This window comes from Crocuta crocuta, unplaced genomic scaffold (genome assembly GCF_008692635.1).
Source record: "Crocuta crocuta isolate KB4526 unplaced genomic scaffold, BGI_CrCroc_1.0 scaffold610, whole genome shotgun sequence".
Classification (NCBI taxonomy): Eukaryota; Metazoa; Chordata; class Mammalia; order Carnivora; family Hyaenidae; genus Crocuta; species Crocuta crocuta.
The window spans coordinates 1-22,041 of NW_027527456.1; the positions used below are offsets into that span (position 1 = coordinate 1).

Here is a 22,041-nt window from a genome sequence, read left to right on the forward strand (position 1 = left end):
TCCCTCTCTCTCTGCCCCTCCCCTGCTGGTGCTCTGTCTCTCTCTGCCTCAAAAATAAATAAATATTTAAAACATTAAAAAAAGATTATTCCACCAACTCACTGTATTTGAGGAAAAACTAAAGGAAGTATTCTCAATAAATGAATACTAAATCAGAAGATAGACCCGAAAATCAGAGAACACAACCATGGATAGCAATGACTGTTGTAAAATGCAGACACTTAGGTATACAATCATACAACTAGACTTAAATTACGGTAATGTGACTGGGGATATTGAATTCAAATGATAAAGTAGGTTTTCCTGAAGCAGAATTGACTTAGTTTCAAAACAATAGTCTTCCAATGAACAGTTTAAATTTCTCTAGAAAAACCCAGAGTGTTTTTCAACTGGCTGAGACAAATAGGGAGAATAGACCATTTTTCTTTTTTCTTCTTAATGTAATTTGTCAAATTAGCTAACATACAGTGTACGCAGTGTGCTTTTGGTTTGGGGGGTAGTTTCCCGTGATTCACCGCTTACATACAACTCTCAGTGCTCATCCCAACTAGTGTCCTCCTCAATGCCCATCACTCATTTCCCCCTCTCCTGCCCCCATCAACCCTCAGTTCATTCACTGTATTGAAAAATCTCTTGGGGTGCCTGGGTGGCTCAGTCGGTTGAGCGTACCATGTCAGGTCAGGTCATGATCCTACAGTCTGTGAGTTCGAGCCCTGCATCGGGCTCTGTGCTGATGGCTCAGAGCCTGAAGCCTGCTTTGGATTCTGGGTTCCTCTCTCTCTCTCTCTCTCTGCCCCTCCCCTGCTTTCTCCCTCCCTCCCTCCCTCTCTCTCTCTCTCTCTCTCTCTGTGTGTCTCTCNGTCTTCTGTTAAGTTTCTCAATTTCCACATATGTCTGAAAACACATGATATCTGTCTTTCTCTGACTGACTTATTTCACTTAGCATAATACCCTCCAGTTCCATCCATGTTGTTGCAAATGGCAAGATTTCATTCTTTCTCATTGCCAAGTAGTATTCCATTGTATGTATGAATCACATCTTCTTTATCCATTCATCAGTTGATAGACATTTGGGCTCTAATAGCACTATGAGGAATTTATTCAAAGGATACAAGAGCATGTTTCTATACAATGAAAGGTCTGATTAAGGGCGCCTGGGTGGTTCAGTCGGTTAAGCTTCCAAATTTGGCTCAGATCATGATCTCACAGCTTGTGGGTTCAAGCCCCACGTGTCATCTGTGCTGACAGCTCAGAGCCTGGAGCCCACTTCGGATTCTCTCTCCCTCTCTCTCTCTCTCTCTCTTCTCTCTGCCCCTCTCCCACTTATGCTCTGTGTCTCTCTCTCTCCTTCAAAACTAAATAAACATTAAAAATTTTTTCTAAAGGAAGAGGAGGGCACTTGTTGGGATGAGCACTGGGTGTTCTATGGAAACCAACTTGGCAATAAACTATTTGTGATAAATAAATAAAATAAAAATTTTTCTAAAGGAAAAAGGTCTAATTATATTCTGATCAAATAACAGAGAAAACGAATTGAATCATGTGTGTTAGAAGTGAAAAAGTATATGATGAGCAATTAGTAAAAATAAAAATTTCCAAATTAATGAGGTAAGGGGGAGGGACAAAAGTGAACAGAAACTTCACTGAGCTATTAGGGAGAAGAAAAGGATAAACGTTGTATTTAGGAAATAGTACAATCAGTAATAAGCACAATACAGAAAGATAAAATGATCACAATTATACGAATTTACATGGACTGAATCTCAAGACACTAATGTGGGATGAAGGAAATAATCATATACAGTTACAAGAAGTGTATCTTAAAGATAAACATGCAAAATAAAGATTTAGGCAAAAATACACAAGGTGAGTGGCAGCAAAATAAAAGCAGCAGTGGTGATGTACTTATCAAAGTAAACTCAAGGTCAAAAGCGTTCAAAAAAGGAAGCAAACAAAAAAGGAAACAAGCAAACAAAAAAGACAAAACAAGGAAAATACATAATGTCATTATTCAACATGGCCCACAATATACACTTTAGGATGCCCCTTCTCCCCACCTCCACAAAACACAAAACCACAAGGAAAAAAGCTTTTAAAATATTATTGCATTTATTCTTTGTATAATATAACAGCTGAAGTACACAAAAAAGTCAGAGTAAACAAACATTAATCATCAAACTAGATTGAAAGCCTTAATGAATAATCTACACCTAGCAAAGAATTTATTTTCTTCTCTTATATTCATGAAAGTTCTACAATTGAGTGAAGTATTTTACTCCAAAGAAATTTTTTTAAAATTTTTAAAAAAATTTTTTTTAATAGTTTATTGTCAAATTAGTTTCCATATAACACTCAGTGCTCATCCCCACAAGTGTNACAGCTTAGAGCCTGGATCCTGTTTCAGATTCTGTGTCTCTCTCTCTCTCTTCTCTCTGCCCCTCTCCCACTTATGCTCTGTGTCTCTCTCTCTCCTTCAAAACTAAATAAACATTAAAAATTTTTTCTAAAGGAAGAGGAGGGCACTTGTTGGGATGAGCACTGGGTGTTCTATGGAAACCAACTTGGCAATAAACTATTTGTGATAAATAAATAAAATAAAAATTTTTCTAAAGGAAAAAGGTCTAATTATATTCTGATCAAATAACAGAGAAAACGAATTGAATCATGTGTGTTAGAAGTGAAAAAGTATATGATGAGCAATTAGTAAAAATAAAAATTTCCAAATTAATGAGGTAAGGGGGAGGGACAAAAGTGAACAGAAACTTCACTGAGCTATTAGGGAGAAGAAAAGGATAAACGTTGTATTTAGGAAATAGTACAATCAGTAATAAGCACAATACAGAAAGATAAAATGATCACAATTATACGAATTTACATGGACTGAATCTCAAGACACTAATGTGGGATGAAGGAAATAATCATATACAGTTACAAGAAGTGTATCTTAAAGATAAACATGCAAAATAAAGATTTAGGCAAAAATACACAAGGTGAGTGGCAGCAAAATAAAAGCAGCAGTGGTGATGTACTTATCAAAGTAAACTCAAGGTCAAAAGCGTTCAAAAAAGGAAGCAAACAAAAAAGGAAACAAGCAAACAAAAAAGACAAAACAAGGAAAATACATAATGTCATTATTCAACATGGCCCACAATATACACTTTAGGATGCCCCTTCTCCCCACCTCCACAAAACACAAAACCACAAGGAAAAAAGCTTTTAAAATATTATTGCATTTATTCTTTGTATAATATAACAGCTGAAGTACACAAAAAAGTCAGAGTAAACAAACATTAATCATCAAACTAGATTGAAAGCCTTAATGAATAATCTACACCTAGCAAAGAATTTATTTTCTTCTCTTATATTCATGAAAGTTCTACAATTGAGTGAAGTATTTTACTCCAAAGAAATTTTTTTAAAATTTTTAAAAAAATTTTTTTTAATAGTTTATTGTCNTTTAAATTTTTGTTTATTTTTGAGAGAGAGAAAGAGACCGAATGTGAGCTGGGGAGGGGCAGAGAGAAGGAGATGCAGGATCTGAAGCAAGCTCCAGTCTGCGAGCTATCAGCACAGAGTCCGATGCAGGGCCTGAACTCATAAGCCATGAGATCATGACCTAAGCCGAAGTCCGACTCTTACCCAATGAAGCCACTCAGACGCCCATTACAAAGAAAATCTTGAGTAATGTTTACCAGTTTAGATTTAACAGGCCACATATTGGTCATAGTAAAATCATAAGTACCAAAAAGAAAGAAAAGATCATCAAACTACTTTCAATAGGTAGACACTACGAAAATTTGTTCAACAGCTAGGATCAAAGTGAAAATCAATTCTGGAGTCGCACCTTTCACACCACAGATCAGGAGCTGTAAATGCATTTAGAGGAAAGTGTGTGGCCTGAAATCCTTGACTATATCTATATCTATATCTATATCTATATCTATATCTATATCTATATATTTATTTANGAATTTGTTTCAAGAGATCAGAACAAGAACAAAGAAATGAAGTAAACACATGAAAATGAAACACCAAACGAAAAATCACCAAGTGAGAATTAATAAAAATGAAAGTTTAAATAAGTAAGATAGATATAAACTTCGGGAATGTGAATACATTCAAAAGCTAACCCTTTCAAATAATTATACGGATTAGCCCCTGGAAAATCTGATCTTAGCTTAGTCTTTTCAAATAATTAATTATATGGGTTAGCCCCTGGAGAATCTGATCAATCGGAGGAGTAAAAAAGTGTAGTAATTTAAAAGGGAGACATTCCATGAGGTAGGTAGTAATATAAGCCAACTACGGTAGACTATGAGGTAGAAGTCTAGAGCAACATGCTCAAGCACTTAGGCAAAACGTGTGAGTCCCTGGGAAAAAGCAATTATGCAAATCAATGAAAAAATTCATAAGGCACCAGTGAGTAGAGAAAACATAGGAAAAGGGTGCAAGTCTCACATTTCAAACATACCAGTACCCACAGGCAGCATTGCTGGGCACACCTCCACAGAAGGTCTGGCTGAGACTGACAAAGGCAGGTATGGCAGAAGTCCCAGTCTTCCTCTGGCAACCCTATAGGTGTGAAATGGTCATGACCATGAGGGGCTTCACTGGACAGGGCAGGCTGGAAAGGACAGACCCAGAGCAGTGTGGTGGACAGAGCTGGAGAGGAAGAGGCGGTGCTGGGGGAAACGCACAGACCAGGACTGAACTGGCAGGGGCCAAGGCTGACAAAAAGAGCTGGGACCTCACGGGGTGACGAGGGATGGACCAACATGGGCAGGCGCAGGGGCATGGCCGCCGTGACCCCTTGAATCCTCCTCATGTCCCAAAGCGGCATCATCAGGGGGGACTATCCCACACTCATCTATATCCCATCCTATTCTTCTAACACCTTTGGCCTGGGGAATACAAACAATTGCACACAAGTTGATCCACTGGCTGTGCACTAATCAGGTGCCAAGTGCATATCTAAAGGCCTAGGATGGGGGACTGCAGGAAGCAAAGGCCGCTGGCACCTTCTTTGTAAAGTCATAGCTCCCCTGACAGAAGAGGGCCCACTGAGCCCTGAGTGGGCATCACTTCACAGCCACCCTGCACGTGCACTGCAGCCTCCTGCTAAGCACGGTTGCACTGTCACCCACCACCATCAGAGGTTTGAAATCGGGTTTGTGGCCAGAGAGACAGGTTAGGGGGCCGTCAGGTGATATTCAAATCCTTTGTTCTTCCGCAGTTTCTTAACAAAACTCTAGACGGTGGGGGATGAAGGGAGGGCAGACTCCTGGCCCTGCCAGGTTTCAGGGAAGAAAGAGAGAGAGGGACGGAGGGATGGATGGCCACAGAGGGCAAATGCGAAGACCCCTTCCCATCCAGGGGTAAACAGAGACAGGAGACCAAATGGTGAACAGAGAAGCACAGAGAAACTTTGTAAGATGACCCAAGAGAAAATTGGTTATAGGAATTAGTGTGTGAAGAATTCATTGAGTGTCCCCCTTACACAGGGTGTTGGGAACAGGCTCTCGGTCAGGCAGCTTTCAGCTTTCTACTTTGGAGCGCAGGTCAGCGGTGAGTGGGTCATGCTGGGTTGTCTGGTGAAGCATCAGAGCCAGAAGCCCGGCCCGGTTCGTCATGGCTGTGCGCACCTTATGCTCCTGCTCAAGTAGTTCCTCCAGCTTGCTCAACTGTGGGAGGTAAACATGAGAGGGGGGGTTCAGGATGCTATCTCATCCTTCAGCCCCAGTCTCCATTGTAGCCTACCGTGCGAACGCGCTCTAGGTCCACCTCAGCACGCCTCAGCTTCTCCCAGCAGTAGTGGAGGTTGCACACGCTTTTAGGGAGGCGACAGAAATTACCAGTGACCTCAAAGACATTGTGCACTAGTGGGCACCCACACACCTCATCGTCTGATACCTGGGAGGAAGAATAAAGGATGATGAGGCACAGAGCAGCGATCAGGCAGGCATTATGAGGAGAATGGGGAATGGAGGGCAGTCTGGCAGGAAGGGGAAGAATGGGGAGTAACTCAGCAGGGGGGTGGAGAGAGGCATTCAGGGATCGGGTAAAGAAGAGGAGACAAAAGGGGAATTTCTCTGCATAGAGGATGAAGGAAGAAGTCAAAGAAGCAGCAATGGAGGAATGGAGGTGATCAGGCAGGAAAGATGGAAGAACAGAAAGAGATCAAACCACAGTAATAAGAAGGATGGAGGGAGGGTCTGACAAAGAGAAGCAGACGAAAGAGGGTTGCTAAAGCACGGAAAAGAAGAGGTGAGGAATTGGACAGGGAGGGTGGAAGTCCTAGGGGTTGGCGAGACAGGGAGGAAGAAACGATTTAGGAGATGCCAAGCAGGGAGAAGATGACTGGAGGCAGTGGGGCATGAAGACGAAGAATGGAGGGAAGTCAGAAAGGAAAGAAGACAGGTAGGTCATACAGCGAGGAAGAGAGGAAGGTGAGGCAGCCCAGCAAGGGGCGGGAAAGGAATGTATGACGGTCCAGCGAGGAAAAGAGAAGAATGGGAACGGTTATACAGTGAGGAGCAAAGGAAAGGAAGATGGTCGGGCAGAGAGGAGGGAGAGAGAAACGTAGGGGGGAGGACAGGCAGAGAAAGAAGTAAGAATTAAAGGTAATCAGCCTGCAAGGAGCGGGACGTGTGGGGTGGTCAGAAAGGGAGAAGGGCGCACATGGCAGTTGGTCAGGAGGTATGAAGGCAGTCAGGCAGAAGGAAGAAAGGAGGAGGAGGCAATCAAGCGAAAAGGAAGAGAGGACTACAGCAGGGAGGGGGGGAATGAAAGATGATGAGGTAGGGAAAGAAGAGTCACCTTGGGATCTCTCGAGTGCTCAGGACACAGCACCTGAAGCCGCTTACAGTACCTCTTACTCTTTGGGTCGTAAACATCACAGAAGAGCCTGGTGGCCCTGGGGGGGGGGTTGAAAGTGAAGTGCCAAGGGTCAGAAGAAGGGAGGTCCCACCGGAGCCCTGCGCATACTTTGTCCCTAACCCCACCCATACCCTGCCCCTAACCTATCCACCTCCGCCTCTGAACCCACCTTCTGATCCTTCCCACTCTACTCCTGACCCTGTCCATATCATGCCTTTGACCTCAACTAGCACCCACACTCACCCTTCAATGCAAGTGGGATACAAGGACCCGAAGGACCACTTTCTTTCATACTGGAAAGAAAGAGGACAAATGGGAGGAACTGTGAACCCACACAGGATGCCCTCCCGTGACAAAGCCCCAAACCACACGTTTGTCCCTGTGGCTCCTCTGCTCCTGTCTGCCCAGCCAATGTCCTCCCTTACCATTACCATTGGCTGATGTTCCAATCTTGGCCCTCATACTAAGGATGGAAGGGAAGCACAAATGGATGGAGCCATGGATGCGTGTTGCCTTTCTACCACAAACACCCACGCGCCAAACATCCCCTCCTCCCCATGGATCCCACCCAGCCAAAACCACCTTTGCCCCATCATCCCCCATCCAGTTCCCTAACCTTGACAAAACAGTGTTCCATATGGCGCAGGGCGACATGCGAGCTAATTGACTGCCCACAGGAGACACAGAACGTCTGCATGTGTGCGTTGTTCCTGTTACTTTTGTTGGTCTGCACAGGACAGTGGAAGGACCAGTGAGGCAGTGAAGAGTGGGCAAGACAGCAACTACCTTTCTGCTCCATCCCACCCATTCCCACACACCTCCTCATCCTCGCACACAGGCTGCTGCTTGCCACGCAGGATTATGGCCTCAAGTTCATGGAAATGGCACTCCATGTCCTTCAGGCGGGTGTGAGCGTCCTGCTGTTCACGATGGATGCGCTCAAGCATTTTCTTGCCATGCTCCTCAGCAATGCAGGGGCTCTTCTGCCACTGCTGGACGCGCTGGGGCAGAATATGACAGATNATATGCATACACACACACAAAAATCACTCCCAGTGATTAAAAGAGCAGGCACACACACGGAAAAATACACCCCTTTGAATAAGACAATTATCAGCTGGAGAACTCATACTATTCTTGAGCTAGAGATGCAATATTTACTAAAAAAAACTGGCCCTGGATTTAGTCTTAAAGGAAGTGTAAACGCATGTCAATGAATTAGTATCACATAAAGAGCAAGCACACACGCTGAAAGAATATACACTTTTGAATAAGACAATTATCGGTCGGAGAACTCTACTACCATTGAGCTAGAGATACAATCTTAATACAAAACTGACCCTTCAATTAGCCTGAAAGGAAGTCTGAACACATTCCAATGAATGAGTATCACATAAGGCACAAATCAGTTGTGTTTGAAGTTAATAAAATGTTTAACATTGAAAACTCAAAAGGTACTTTTATGTAACTCGTGGTAAAAAGAAAAATAACTGAAATTGAAAAAAAAAGTACACCTAATAAGACCAAAAGGAATACATACCTAAACGTGGAACTTCAGGATGAAAATATGAGAAAAGAAAAACAGAAATTAGTGACCCTTGCGTTCACCTCAGACTCGAACGAGTCACTATCCTGACCGAAACCCATTACTTGACCCCCCCATTCCCAACGCCAAAATCCACTTTACGCCAAAATCCACTTTAATCTTCCCCCACACATATCTCTCCAGTCACAGAGCCTACAGACCCTCTTCAAAGTCCTTAAAAATACCTCAACACCGAACAGACGCTTAAGTGTCCGGGGCCGCCAAGCAACTGCACAAAATGGCGGGTAGAGCTCCTTCCGGCTGGTTCCGGTAGCGACCTTAGCTCCGCCCCTTCTTGGATATGCTGGGTTTGCGCTTGCTCAAGGTCCCCTGCAGAGCAGAGTTGATACATAGACAAAGGTTGGAAGAACATGGCTACAAAGAAACCATACAGCTACACGTGAGCCATTCTGCAGAACATCACCACAGGCCTCCATGGACGCAGATGTTTCTTGTGACGTCAGTACCAAATTTCCTATATTGGAGTGATGGATCATTGCATTAATGTATATGGCAGGAAAATTGATCCCGTTATCATTTCCGGTTACTTTGAATAATTTCATATCAGTACTATTTTACTATCTTCTATTATTTCAATCATGTGGTAAGTAATGAGGAACAAAAACAAACAAAAACACATAAATCATCTTTTTAGTCAAGGAAGGAGAAAAAGATCTATAGGAAAGCCAGGAAAAAGAGAAAGCAAAATGTATGAAAGTAGGAATAAGTTCATATTTGAAGTTCATATTTTATTACGTAGTCAGTAATAAAAAGTTATCAATGGGGTAAAGTCTCCAGTTAAGGTCAAAGATTGCCATTTTGGATGAAAACTAACAAACCTAGTCATATGCAGTTAATGCCAAACGTAACAAATCATTCGGAAACAGAAGCATTTGAAATAAAGGGATAGAAGAAAATTTTCCAGGTATATGCTAATCAAAATAAAGCAAGGTCAGTTATTTTAATATCAGACTAAAGAGCCTAAGACAAAATGTAACTCAATGGGATTGAAAAGGTAATTTCATGATGACATGATTCACCATGAATATGTAAAAAACGCAATCTTATACACAATTAAATGGTGTAAAACAAATATAAAGAAAAATATGTCATTACAAAGGTAAAATATAAAATGAATATTCCCATTGTAGACTATGACAACCCCACTGCTCTTTCACTCAGACTTCAAGGCTTAGCTTTGACATCACTCTCTGGGAAGCTCTCTCTGCTTCCTTTTCATCTGGATGACCAGAGTCTATTCTGAATGAACTTTTGGACATACTTATTTTTTTAAAGTTTCTTAATCTTGAGAGAGAAGGAGACAGCATGAGTCAGGGAAAGGCAGAGAGAGAGGGAGAGAGAGAATACCATGCAAACTCCGGGCCACCAGCACGGAGCCCAATGGGGGTGGGGGTGGGGGGCGGGCTTGAACCATGAAATTGAGATCAGGGCCTGAGCCAAAACCAAGAGTCAGACACCTAACCGACTGAGCCACCCAGGTGCCCATGGACATAATTATAAAAGCAAGGATGTTTCTTTTACTTTCATCTTGAAATTCAGAAGGAAATAGGAGCATTGCCTGAACCCTTCATGTGTGTTTTGAGCCTGTCTTCTTCACTTGAAGGTAGGAACAATGTTGGTCTTGGTCACTTCTGGTTGAGCAGTGCCCAGTTTACTGCCTGGCACACAGGGGTGTCCAATGGCCAACAATGATCAAAGAAACGCATCAGGGGCTCTGCTCCTCAAGTGTTGTTGCAAAGTGGAAAATTACTGCAATTTATCTGACTCCGTAGTATTATTCCTTGGAGATAAAAGCAAATATATGCTGTCCTTTACATTAGAGTTATGTTTAAGTCTCATTGACAAGAAAAGCAGTGTTCAAAAAATGTCTAAGAGCTTTCTGTTAAGAAACTATTTTCCTTGATTTAAGCCTGGTATCTAATGACAGTGCCCCTCACTAAATCTTCACAGCTTATATCAAACCCAGTTTAAGGTCTGGGCAGGAGAGAAGAAATCCAGGCTGAACTCAGAAATAGTCTGTGAGCTCGAAAGAAAGCGTTACCTCACTTGCTATAGGTCATGAAAGTGGCCAAGCTAATGTTTTAACGTCTCTTTGAATTATTTGTCATCACTGTGGCGACCTCAGTGAGCCTAAGACAGCTTTTTGCTCTCTTTCACCCCTGCCTTCATACCTACTTCTCCAACGTCTCTTTACTGCCGTTTTCCTTCATTCCCAATTCCACAGCACTGGTTTAGGTTTCTCCTATTTGACATCATAATGGACTTCTGCCTCTGAGATGTGTCTGGCTGATCCATTTTACCTCCAGGATTGTATTTCCAAAAGGCTACAGATAAAGAAATAGGTCACCATCCTCCTTGAGAATCTTCCTCAGATTCCCAGAATCAGAATCAGTCCTCCACTCTATGATGTGTACCTCAAAGTTCTCTATGACAGCGCGCCACTTTCTCATGACAAACAATTCCCCTTCCCAGGCCTTCCAGGTGTCAAACACTCAGGGCATCCTGGATATTCACTCTCTTCTCAATCCAGCATTGGCTCCATATACCAGGCCTTTGCTCAGGTCTGCTTTTCTCTTTTGCTGATTTCTGCTCACCTTTCAAGACTCAGCTTTGGCACCACCGCCTGTAAATTTCCCTCTACTTCTTTTCCAACTGGGTGACCTGTTTCACTTTGGATTGCACTTGTGGCTATATTTATAATAGTGAGTGGTGTTCCTTTAATGGAATCTTGGGATTATAAAGGATGGGAAGTGTTGCCTATACCTCTCACATCTGTTCCATGTTTATTTGTTTTTGCCTGTCAACATTCTGCTTATTGTTCAAGGCTTAGCTCAGATGCTCACCCACCTAGGATGCCTTCGTCAAAGCCCTTGCTCTTCCTTGTTCAGTTTTTCCACAACCATGCTGTCATTCTGCTTTGTATCACTGTGTGGATAGCAGGGTTATCTCCTCCACCAGACAGTTAAGGCAAAGCTGGATGTTAATGCCCTGACCCCCAGCCCAGTGCTCCTACAACATTTGCTAGTGGTTTTTGACTTATTGCTTTGGTTTCTTCTGGCTGCCCACATACGTGAGATGCTAAATGCTTTGTGAGCAAGAGTACTCCCTTAGAGACTAACACTAGAATGGCCATCCAGATGGGATGGAGCAAAAACATGAACCAGCCCAGGAGCAGGTACTTTAATTTAACCTTTCCTCTGCAGACTGTTTCTGTACATACGATTTTGGTGTTTACAACAGGTAATAAATTAAAATGTCTTTAATCGGTCATGCTTTGGGTATCTTATCTAAAACTCTTTGCCTAATCCAAGACTGCAAAGATTTTCTCTCATATTCTCTTTCAGAAGTTTTATAATTGTATATTTAACATATAGGCGTATGCTCTGTTTGAATTAATTTTTGTATAAGGTGTGAGATGTAGGTTGAAGTTCATCTTGCTTTGGGGGGTTTGAAAGTTGTTCATATGGATATTCAATTTCTTCATAATTCCTTTTTTAAGTTTTAATAATTAATTTATTTTGAGAGAGACAGAGACAGTGCAAGCAGAGGAGGGATAGAGAGAGAGAGGGAGAGAGAGAGAATCCCAAGCAGGCTCCACACTGCCTGCACAGAGCCTAATGCAGGACTGAAACTCACAAAACCTGAGTTGAAACCAAGAGTCATACAATTAACCGACTGAGCCACCCAGACACCCCTCCAGAACCATTTATTGAAAAGATGGTAAAAAATAGATACAAACAGAGAAGGAGGAAGGCAAACCAGAAGAAACTATTAAATACAGAGAACAAAGTAAGGGTGGATGGGGGTGGGGGGTGGTGGTAGAGAGGGAAAAAGGAAGATGGGCATTGAGGAGGGCATTTGGTGGGATGAGCACTGGGTGTCGTATGTAACCCAATTTGACAATAAATTGTATTCATAAAAGCAAAAGAGAAAAAAGAAAAAAAAGACAACCCCTTCTCAACCAAAAATCCTTTGCACTTTATTAAAAAATCAGTTGAAAAGGGAGCAACTGGCTGACTCAGTTGGTTAAGCATCCAACTCTTGATTTTGTCTCAGGTCATGACCTCACAGTTCATCAGATTGAGCCCCACGTCAGGATCTGCAAGGACAGCACAGTTCCTGCTTGGGATTTTCTCCCTCTCTTTATCCCTCTCCACTGTTTGCTCTCTGTCTCTCCCTCTCCCTCTCTCTCTCTCTCTCTCTGTCTCTGTCTCTCTCTCTGTCTCTCTCTCTCTCTCTCAAAATAAATAAACAGTTTTTAAAATATAAGTTGACAAGAAAGGATTCTGAGAAGATGGAGGAGTAGGAAGCACCAGAAATCTGTCTCCCATCTAGACATCCATTGCACTGGCAGAATCTTCCTGGTGTAACTATTTCAGAAGTCTGGAGAAGAGAGGATACTTAAGAAATAACGGCCAAAAACTTCATAATTTGATGAAATAGATGAATATAAACATCCAAGGAGCTCAGTGAACTCTAGGTAAACTTTACCTGAAGAGAGCTACAGCAGGACACATTGCAAACAAACCATCAAAACACAAACAATTTTGAAAGCAGCAAGAGAGAAGTGACTCATCACACATTGGGGATGCAAAATAAGATGCAAAGCAGATTTATAATCAGAAACTTTGTCAGGCCAGAAGACAGTGAGATGATATATTCAAATTGCTAAGGAAAAAAACCCTGTCAACGAAGAATTCTAGATCCAGCAAAGTTGTCCTTCATATGTAAGAAAGAAATTCTGACAATCCCAGATAAACAAAAGTTGGCATATTCATTACCACTAGACTTGCACTGCAAGAAATGCTAAAGGGAGTCTTTCAGGTTGAAATGAAAGAACAATATCCAGAAACTTGAAAGCCATACATCGAAATAAAGATTTCAGTAAAGGTGAATAGATGGGCAATTATAAAAGGAGTATTATTAAAACAATGGTGCACAACTACACTTATTTACTTATTTTCTACAGGATTCCAGAGACTACCACATTAAAAATGCAACTATTAAGGAGATTTTTCAAGATGACAGTGAAGTAGGAGGATCCTAGGCTCATCTCATTCCACAAACACAACTAGATAACTATCAAATCATCGTGAACAGCCCAGAAATCAACTTGAAGACTGGCAGAACAAACTCCACAATTAAAGGGAGAGAAGAGGCCACATCAAAGAAGGTAGGAAGTGAAGAGATGTGGTCTAGGGTAGAAATGGATCACGGGTGGTGTGGACAGGAGGAAGCTGTGGTTATAGACAAGGGCTAGAGAGAGAGGAGCACACAGGGGAATGCACAAGGAGAATGTTTCCCTAGAGCCTTTGGCTTGGGAAATGAAAGGGGCTGAATTTTGTGTTTCTTGCAACCAGTGGGGCTTAAAACCTGGAGTATCAGTCAGAGGGCTTGGTGGGTAGAGCCTGAAGGGCACTGCCCTGTTCGTGGAAAGAAGGCAAGCACACAACCTTAATCCAATCAATTAAGAAATCGTCAGGAGACATGAATAAACATTTTTCCAAAGAAAGCATAGAGATGGCTAACAGACACATGAAAAGATGTTCCACATCACTTATCAGGTAAATGCAAATCAACCTACAATGAAATGTCACCTCACACTTGTCAGATTGGCTAAAATCAACAACACAAGGAACGAGTGTTGGTGAGGATGTGAAGAAAGAAGCAGCTTCCTGCACTGTGGGTGGGAATGCAAACTGGTGCAGCCACTGTGGAAAGAGTATGGGGGTTCTATAAAAAGTTAAAAATAGAAGTACCTTATAATCCACCCAAAGAATACAAAAACACTAATTCAAAGGGACACATGCACCCCAATGTTGATAGCAGCATTATTTACAATAGCCAAGATAAAAAAAAAAAAAGAAAACAATAGCGAAGGTATAGAAGCAGCCCAAACATCCATCTCTTGATGAATGGATAAAGAAGTGGTAGATACATACTGCAGCCGCGCACTGAAGAAAAAGTTCTCAGACGCTAGATTGAGTGGATGTCCAGGGCTGCTCTGCAGGAGAGCAGCAGCAGCAGACTACACATGGCGTTTATTTCATATTTTCTTAGATATGAGTATCAAAACATATCAAAGCACGGGAAGAGAACACGAAGTATCTTTAGACATTAATCACACATGCTCCTGGTGGCTATGTGAAGACCTGCAGGGAGTATGTGTAGTTTCAAGGAGTGTCAGGGAGTTACAGCGGATTTGGCATCTAACTGTCCTCTGGGGGATCATGGGCCTCTGTATCTGATAATGCTATCGCGTTCGACAGCCTTGAGACCAGAACATTCCTGACGTTTCAGCTATTTGCCCATTCAGCCTCCACGACGTACAATACACTCTCTAGAAATAACTCCACAATGTACAATGGAATATTATTCAGCCATAAAAAATGAAATCTCGCCTTTTGCAACAGCATGGATGGAACTAGAAAGTATAATGCTAAGTAAAATAAATCAGTCAGAGAAAGACACATACCATATGCTTTCACCCAAACGTGGAATTTAAAAAACAAAACAGAAAAACAAGAGAAAGAGAGAGAGAGAGAAAGAAACAGAGACAGAGAGAGAGAGAAATCAAGAAACAGACTCTTAAGTAAAGAAAACCAACTGATGATTACCAGAGGGGAGAGGGGTTGGGGGATGGGCTGAATAGGCGATAGGGGTTAAGGAGGGCACTTGTGCTGAGCACAGGGTGATACATGGAACTGTTGGATCCCTACATGGTACACCTGAAACTAATATAACACTGTATGTCAACTAACTGGAATTATAATAAGAACTTTAAGGAAATGAATAAAAATTGTAAACCTTTAAAAAAGACAGAAGATTGATTTATTTGACTACATTGATTTATTTTAAGTTGTTATTTAAATTCCAGTTAGTTACCCTACAGTGTAGCGTTAGTTTCAGGTGTAGAACCCGGTGGTTCATCACTTATACACAATACCCAGTGCTCACCCCACCGAGTGCCCTCCTTAATGCCCTTCCCCCATTTAATCCACCCATCTTCTACCCACCTCCCCTCATAACCCTCAGTGTGTTCTCTAAAGTTAAGAGTCTGTTTTCCGGTTTGCTTCTCTTTCTTCCCCCCTATGTCCATGTGTTTTGTTTCTTAAATTCCACATGTGAGTGAAATCCTATGGCATTTGTCTCTCTGGCTTATTTTGTTTAGAATTCTACTCTCTAAGGCAAACCATGAGAGACTCTTGAATGCTGACAAAGACTGAGGACTGATGGATGTGGGGGGGAGGAGGGATGGGCATGGAGGAGGGCACTTGTGGGGATGAGCACTGAGTGTTATGTGGAAACTAATTTGACAATAAACTATTTGTAAAAAAAAAAAAAAGAAGTCTACTCTCTAGCCCCATCCATGTTGTTGAAAATGGCAAGATTTCTTTCCGGCCTCCCAAGTAGAGCTGGAAAATCTGATAGCCCCTGGCCACGTAGCTTCTGAACACTTGAAATGCAGGTAGCGTCACATGTTGAAATGATAATATTTTTGATATTGAGTTAAATAAAATATATTATTAAAAATTTAAAACAAAGAAAATGGCAAGATTTCATTCCTGAATAATATTCTATGGTGTATATACCTCATCTTCTTTATCTATTCATCAGTCAATGGACAGTTGGGCTCTTTCCATAATTTGGCTATTGTTGATAATGCTGCTATAAATATCAGGATGCATGTATCACTTCAAATCAGTATTTCTGTATCATTTGGGTAAATACCTTATAGTGCAATTGCTGGATTGCAGGGTAGCTCTATTTTTAACTTTTTGAGGAACTTCCATACTGTCTTCCACAGTGGCTGCACCGGTTTGCATTCCCACCAACAATGCAAAGGATTCCCCTTTCTATGCGTCCTCACCAGCACCTGTTATTTCCTGGATTGTTAATTTTAGCCATTCTGACAAGTGTGAGGTGATATCTGAATGTAGTTTTGGTTTGTATTTCCCTGATGATGAGTGATGCGGAGCATCTTTTCATGTGTCTGTTGGCCATCTCTATGTCTCCTTTAGAAAAGTGTCTATTCAGATCTTCTGCCCACTTTCGTTTTCTTTCCTAGTTTATTGTCAAGTTGGTTTTCATGTAACACCCAGTTGTCATCGCAACAAATGCCCTCCTCCATGCCCATCACCCCCCTTCCCCTCTCTCTCACTCCCATCAGCCCTCAGTTTATTCTCAGTATTCAAGAGTCTCATGGTGTGCCTCCCTCCCTCTCCCCAAATATTTTTTCCTCTTCTCCTCCGCCCACTTTTTAATTGGATTATTTGTTTGGGGGCATTTAGTTGTGTAAATTCTTTATATATTTAGGATACTAAATCTTCATCAGATATGTCATTTGCAAACAATTAATGTGCATGGCAAAATATACCATAAACAAAGTCAAAAGGCAAGTGGCAAACTTGGAGATATTTGGAATATACCACAGTCAAGGGCTAATCTGTAATATGGAAACCAGGGGCCAGCAGGTCTTTTCTGTAAAGTAGTAAAGATTTTTGGCTCTGATGGCCCCTGTCACAACCAATCAACTCTGCAGTTGTAGTGTGAAAGCAGCATAAACAAAAGGTAAACAAATGATTTTGACTGTGTTCCTATAACACTTCATTTATACAAACTGGTGGTGGACTAGATTTGGCCTATGGGATTTGCTTTGCTGACCCCTGACCTAAAGAAATCTCAGAAACTGAGACACAAGGGCCTCAAAACCCTCATAAAAATGGAAGCACGAACAGGCAATTCACATACATAAGAAGATAAGATGACTGGCAAGCAGATTTTTAAGCTTATATTCACTTGTTATTAGAGAAACATATATCAACATAACACAGATGCCATTTCTTATCTGTCATATTAGTAAAAATTAAAAGTATAACCATATATTGTGCTGGTAAGGTTGTGGGTAAACAATCACTTGTATATTGCTGATAGGAATGCAAACCGATTCAACCCTTCTGGCAGGGAATTGGGCAATACCTGACAAAATCACATTTCCTCTTACCTCTTCAATCAGCAATCCCATATCTAGAAATATACCCTGACTATCTACAACAAAAGTAAGATTAAGAACTGATATAAAGCATGAGAATATACTGTTAAGTGAAAAAAAAAAAGCAAAGCTCTAAAGAGTATTTAAATTATGCTACACTTCATAGAAAGAAGGTGATATAAGAAGACCTACATGTAGGGGGCGCCTGGGCGGCTCAGTCAGTTAAGCGGCCGACTTCGGCCCAGGTCATGATCTTGCCCGGTTCTGAGTTCCATCCCCGCGTCAGGCTCTGTGTTGCTAGCTCACGGCCTGAAGCCTGCTTCGGATTCAGTGTCTCTCTCTCTCTCTCTCTCTGCCCGTCCTCTGCTCACACTCTGTCTCTCAAACATAAATAAACATTAAAAAATACTTTTTGAAAAAAGGAAGACATACATGTACTTTCTCATTTATCTGAAAGAAACCTAGGAGGATAAACTAGAAATTAAAGAGCTTATTTTCCTACAGGGGATGAAGGAAAAAGGAAAGAATAGTGAGAATAAGGGGCGCCTGGGTGGCTCAGTCGGTTAAGCGTCCGACTTCGGCTCAGGTCATGATCTCACGGTTCGCGGCTTCGAGCCGCGTGTCGGGCTCTGTGCTGACAGTCAGCTCAGAGCCTGGAGCCTGTTTCAGTCTGTGACTCCCTCTCTCTCTGACCCTCCCCTGCTCACGCTGCCTCTCTCTCTCTCTCCCTCTCTCTCAGAAATAAATACAACATTAAAAAGTAAGAATAGTGGGAATAAGCAGGTAAGAGACAATTTTCTGAATGTATCTTTTTTTGTACAGCTTTGACTCATGGAAACACACTGTGTCACATACTCCAAAAAAATGTAAAACTACCTACGATGTGGAGGGAACAATAAATTCCATAAATTTAACAAATTAATGTAGCTGGTATACCTGTAGTAAAAGTTAGTATCATAAGGACACTGAAGAGGAGGAGAAAGAAAAGAATTAACCTAAGAGTTCCAATTATCAGTAGAGGGCACTAACAAGATACAGAATGAGGAAAAGATTTCTCTTCCCAGTTCTGGTATGCTCCTCTCATGAGTTTCTCAGGGCACCCGTGGCTTCTGCAACTCATCTCTTGTTGGCCAGCAGCAGCCAGAACTCAACAGCGTGGGGCACATCCCATGAACAGCTTCCCGAAGCATTCCTTGGGTGGCTTTCCTGTGAGTTCCAAAGTGTGAATCCTGCCTGTGGACACCTTACCTCTGTATCCCAGAGGGCAAGCCCCGCCAACACAGCAGATCACCGATCTTCTCCGCCACCCAACGCGTCTGTCATACCACACAGTGAGATCCGGTTCTAAGCCAGAGTGGAGAAATGGGCAGTGGCCTCTTTCAGGTGCTTATCTCCGTACTAGAGATAAGGGCGACTCCCCATAAATGCTGCTACTCTTCTATTCTTTGGAACTCTCTGTACTTCTTAGTAGCCAACCTCCTATTATTCTGATCTCCTGTCATAGTTAGTGATTACTTATATTAAACGTTCTCTCTTAGAATTACTGTGGGCTTCTGTCTCTTGGTTTGGAGTCTAAGAATGCATTAGGTCACGCTGGAAAATAGTATTTGACTAGCCAATGAGCACACTTGTTTCTCAGATTTTGGTCTCTCAATACTGTTCTCCAATAAAAGGGATCCGGGGTTCTTGGGGAAATGGTTGAGTCCAGAGCTAGAACAGGGAGACTGCAAGATGAGCCTGAAACATCTTGTGGTGCCAAAACGTAGTCCCCAAAAAGGACAGGGCAAGTCAAAAAGTTACAGGAGCCAACCTGGACGAGCTCCTAATGGCCACAACTGGAAGTCCGAGCAAGAACAACAACAAATTATATTATTGGATGATAACCCATAGAATGAAATAAATATCCATAAGTCCATACTGACATAAATATATGACTGAATAAATTAATAAATGTGGGAAGAGAGGCAAGTAATTTGGAGAATTCCATATAATTTGTATAGATACTCCCTCTTCCAGGAGGCAGTGGTGAACATCCTCCCCCCACCCCCAGGGGTGGGAGTGTGCGTAGTGACTTGCTTTCCAAGAGTAGAGTATGAAATGGGCAGGCGAGTAACTTTACAATGGGGAAATCTGGCAAACACTTGTCAGGTAACCAAGGTTAACATTATTGGTGGCAATGTACACCCCATATGAAGTGATGAGAATGGTATTTTACTTGTGTGGTATTCTTTACCAAATCGAAAACGGGATCTAGTAATGAGTATAATGTCAGATAAAACCAGCTGAAGGACATTCTATCAATCACCTGACCAGTGCTCCTCAAAGCTGTCAAGGTCATCACAAACAAGGAAAGTTTAAGGAAGGGCGCCGGGGTGGCTCGGTCGGTTGAGCCTCTGACTTCGGCCCAGGTCCTGATCTCACAGTTCATGAGTTCAAGCCCCACGTGGGGCACTGTGCTAACAGCTCAGAGCCTGGGGCCTGCTTTGGATTCTGTGTCTCCCCCTTTATGTGTCCCAGCTCATATTCTCTCTCTCTCTCTCTCTCTCACTCACTCTATCTCTCTCTCTCTCTCTCTCTCTGCCCCCCTCAAAAATAATAAATGAAAAAAAATTTTTTTAAGAAAGTTTAAGGAACTATTTCACTCTACAGGAGGCATAGGGACACGATGACTAAATGCATAGTGGCATCCTGGATGGCACCCTGGAAAAGAAAAAAGAGTAGTTTTTTTTTTTATCTTGAACTTAGCAAAATTGCAGATTGATTTTTTCTTTTATAGTTTATTGTCAAGTTGGTTTCCATATAACACTCAGTGCTCATCCCAACAAGTGCCCTCCTTCATGCCAATCACCCACTTTCCCCCCTCCTCCACCCCCATCAACCCTCAGTTTGTTCTCAGTATTTAAGAGTCTCTTATGGGGGCGCCTGGGTGGCTCAGTTGGTTAAGCGTCCGACTTCGGCTCAGGTCATGATCTCATGGTTCGTGGGTTTAAGCCCTGCGTCGGGCTCTGTGCTGACAGTTAGCTCAGACCTTGGGACCTGTTTTGGATTCTGTGTCTCCATCGCCCTCTGACCGTCCCCTGCTCACGCTGTCTCTCTCTCTCTCTCTCTGAAAAATAAATAAAACATTAAAAAGAAAAGAGCCTCTTATGGTTTGCCTCCTTCCTTCTCCTTAACTGTCTTTTCCCCTTCTCCTCCCCTATGGTCCTCTGTTAAGTTTCTCCTGTTCCACATATGAGTGAAAACATATGGTATCTGTCCTTCTCTGCCTGACTTATTTTGCTCAGCATAACACCCTCAAGTTCCATCCACGTTGCTACACAGGGCCAGATTTCATTCTTTCACATGGCCATGTAGGATTCCGTTGTATAAGTGAACCACATCTTCTTGATCCATTCATCCGTTGATGGACACTTAGGCTCTTTCCATGTTTGGGCTATTGTTGAGAGTGCTGCTCTGAACATTGGGGTCCATGTGCCCCTATGCATCAGCACTCCTGGATCCCGTGGGTAAATTCCTGGCAGTGCTATGGCTGGGTCATAGGGGAGTTGTATTGTTAATTTTCTGAGGAACCTCCACACTGTTTTCCAGTGGGGCTGCACCAGTTTACATTCCCACCAACAGTGTAGGAGGGTTTCTCCACATCTTCGCCAGCATCTAGAGTCTCCTGATTTGTTCATTTTAGCCAGAAAAACGAGAGTAGTTTAAAACTAGTGAAATCCAAATAAAGTGTATAGTTTAGTTAATGGTAATGTGACAGTGTTGGTTCCTTAGTTGTGACAAATGTATCTTAGAAATGTAGAATATTCACAATCTAAAAACAGAGTGATGGGTACATGGGAACTCTGTGTACTCTCTTTGAAACATTTCTCTAAATCTAAATCTATTCTAGATAAAAAGTTTATTGAAAAATAAGAAAAGGACACAGGAGCCATCCTGAAGACACTCCCAATGGCCACTGTGAGAACAATTCGAACAACACAATAAATAATGACAGGATTGGAGGATAACCCAGAGAATTAAATAAATCCATGAGCTCATACTGATACATATAGAAATTGAATTTCATTGAATACATGAAAGAGAAAGGATAGCTATTTCATACAGAAGAAATCCAATTAATAACTGTAGATGAAATGAGGAAAATACAAGTAACTATTGGGCAAACACCACAGTAATATGTACGTAGGCAAGATCAACTGATGGATGCCAAAGTTAGTAGACACAAGTTGGAGTGGAAGCGGAATATTTGCATAGTCTCAAAGTGTTGCCCTCAAGATATTTATTAAATACAACGTGAAAATTAGAAACTTCACAATGGAGATACCAGCAGATACTATCTTAACCTCAAGGTTAACATTGACATCACATACTTCTTAATGAGGTACACTCCTCTCAGGAGTAATCAGACTAGAGAGTTTCTCTAGATAACACCACCTTCTTTCTTTCACCTCTCCAACCATATTCTTATCCCTTCTGCCTGTTCATTCTATCTCCAATTTTGCCTCATCTCCGCTCTATCATCTCTCTCTTTCTCTAGCTCTTCAACAAGCACTGCATACACCCAGCT

General features: G+C 42.0%; 1 protein-coding gene across 1 annotated transcript; it reads right to left on the reverse strand.

Moving 5' to 3' along the window:
* Positions 1-4,165: 4,165 nt before the first annotated feature.
* Positions 4,166-7,888, reverse strand: LOC144230708 (CXXC-type zinc finger protein 1-like). Its single transcript, XM_077763051.1, has 7 exons — positions 7,695-7,888; positions 7,493-7,603; positions 7,120-7,169; positions 6,817-6,913; positions 5,758-5,910; positions 5,498-5,681; positions 4,166-4,572 (listed from the first exon to the last, which is right to left on the reverse strand). Exons 1-6 carry the CDS (start codon positions 7,821-7,823, stop codon positions 5,535-5,537), a joined length of 687 nt encoding a protein of 228 aa, XP_077619177.1. The 5' UTR covers positions 7,824-7,888; the 3' UTR covers positions 4,166-4,572; positions 5,498-5,534.
* Between the last annotated feature and the right edge of the window lie 14,153 nt (positions 7,889-22,041).

Coding starts and splice junctions, on each gene's coding strand:
- LOC144230708 (XM_077763051.1), bottom strand. CDS start 7,823: ATGCTTGAGCGCATCCATCGTGAACAGCAGGACGCTCACACCCGCCTG. Junction 7,604..7,694: donor CTGTGTGCGAGGATGAGGAG/GTGTGTGGGAAT, acceptor TGTCCTGTGCAG/ACCAACAAAAGTAACAGGAA. Junction 5,682..5,757: donor ACCTAGAGCGCGTTCGCACG/GTAGGCTACAAT, acceptor TACCTCCCACAG/TTGAGCAAGCTGGAGGAACT.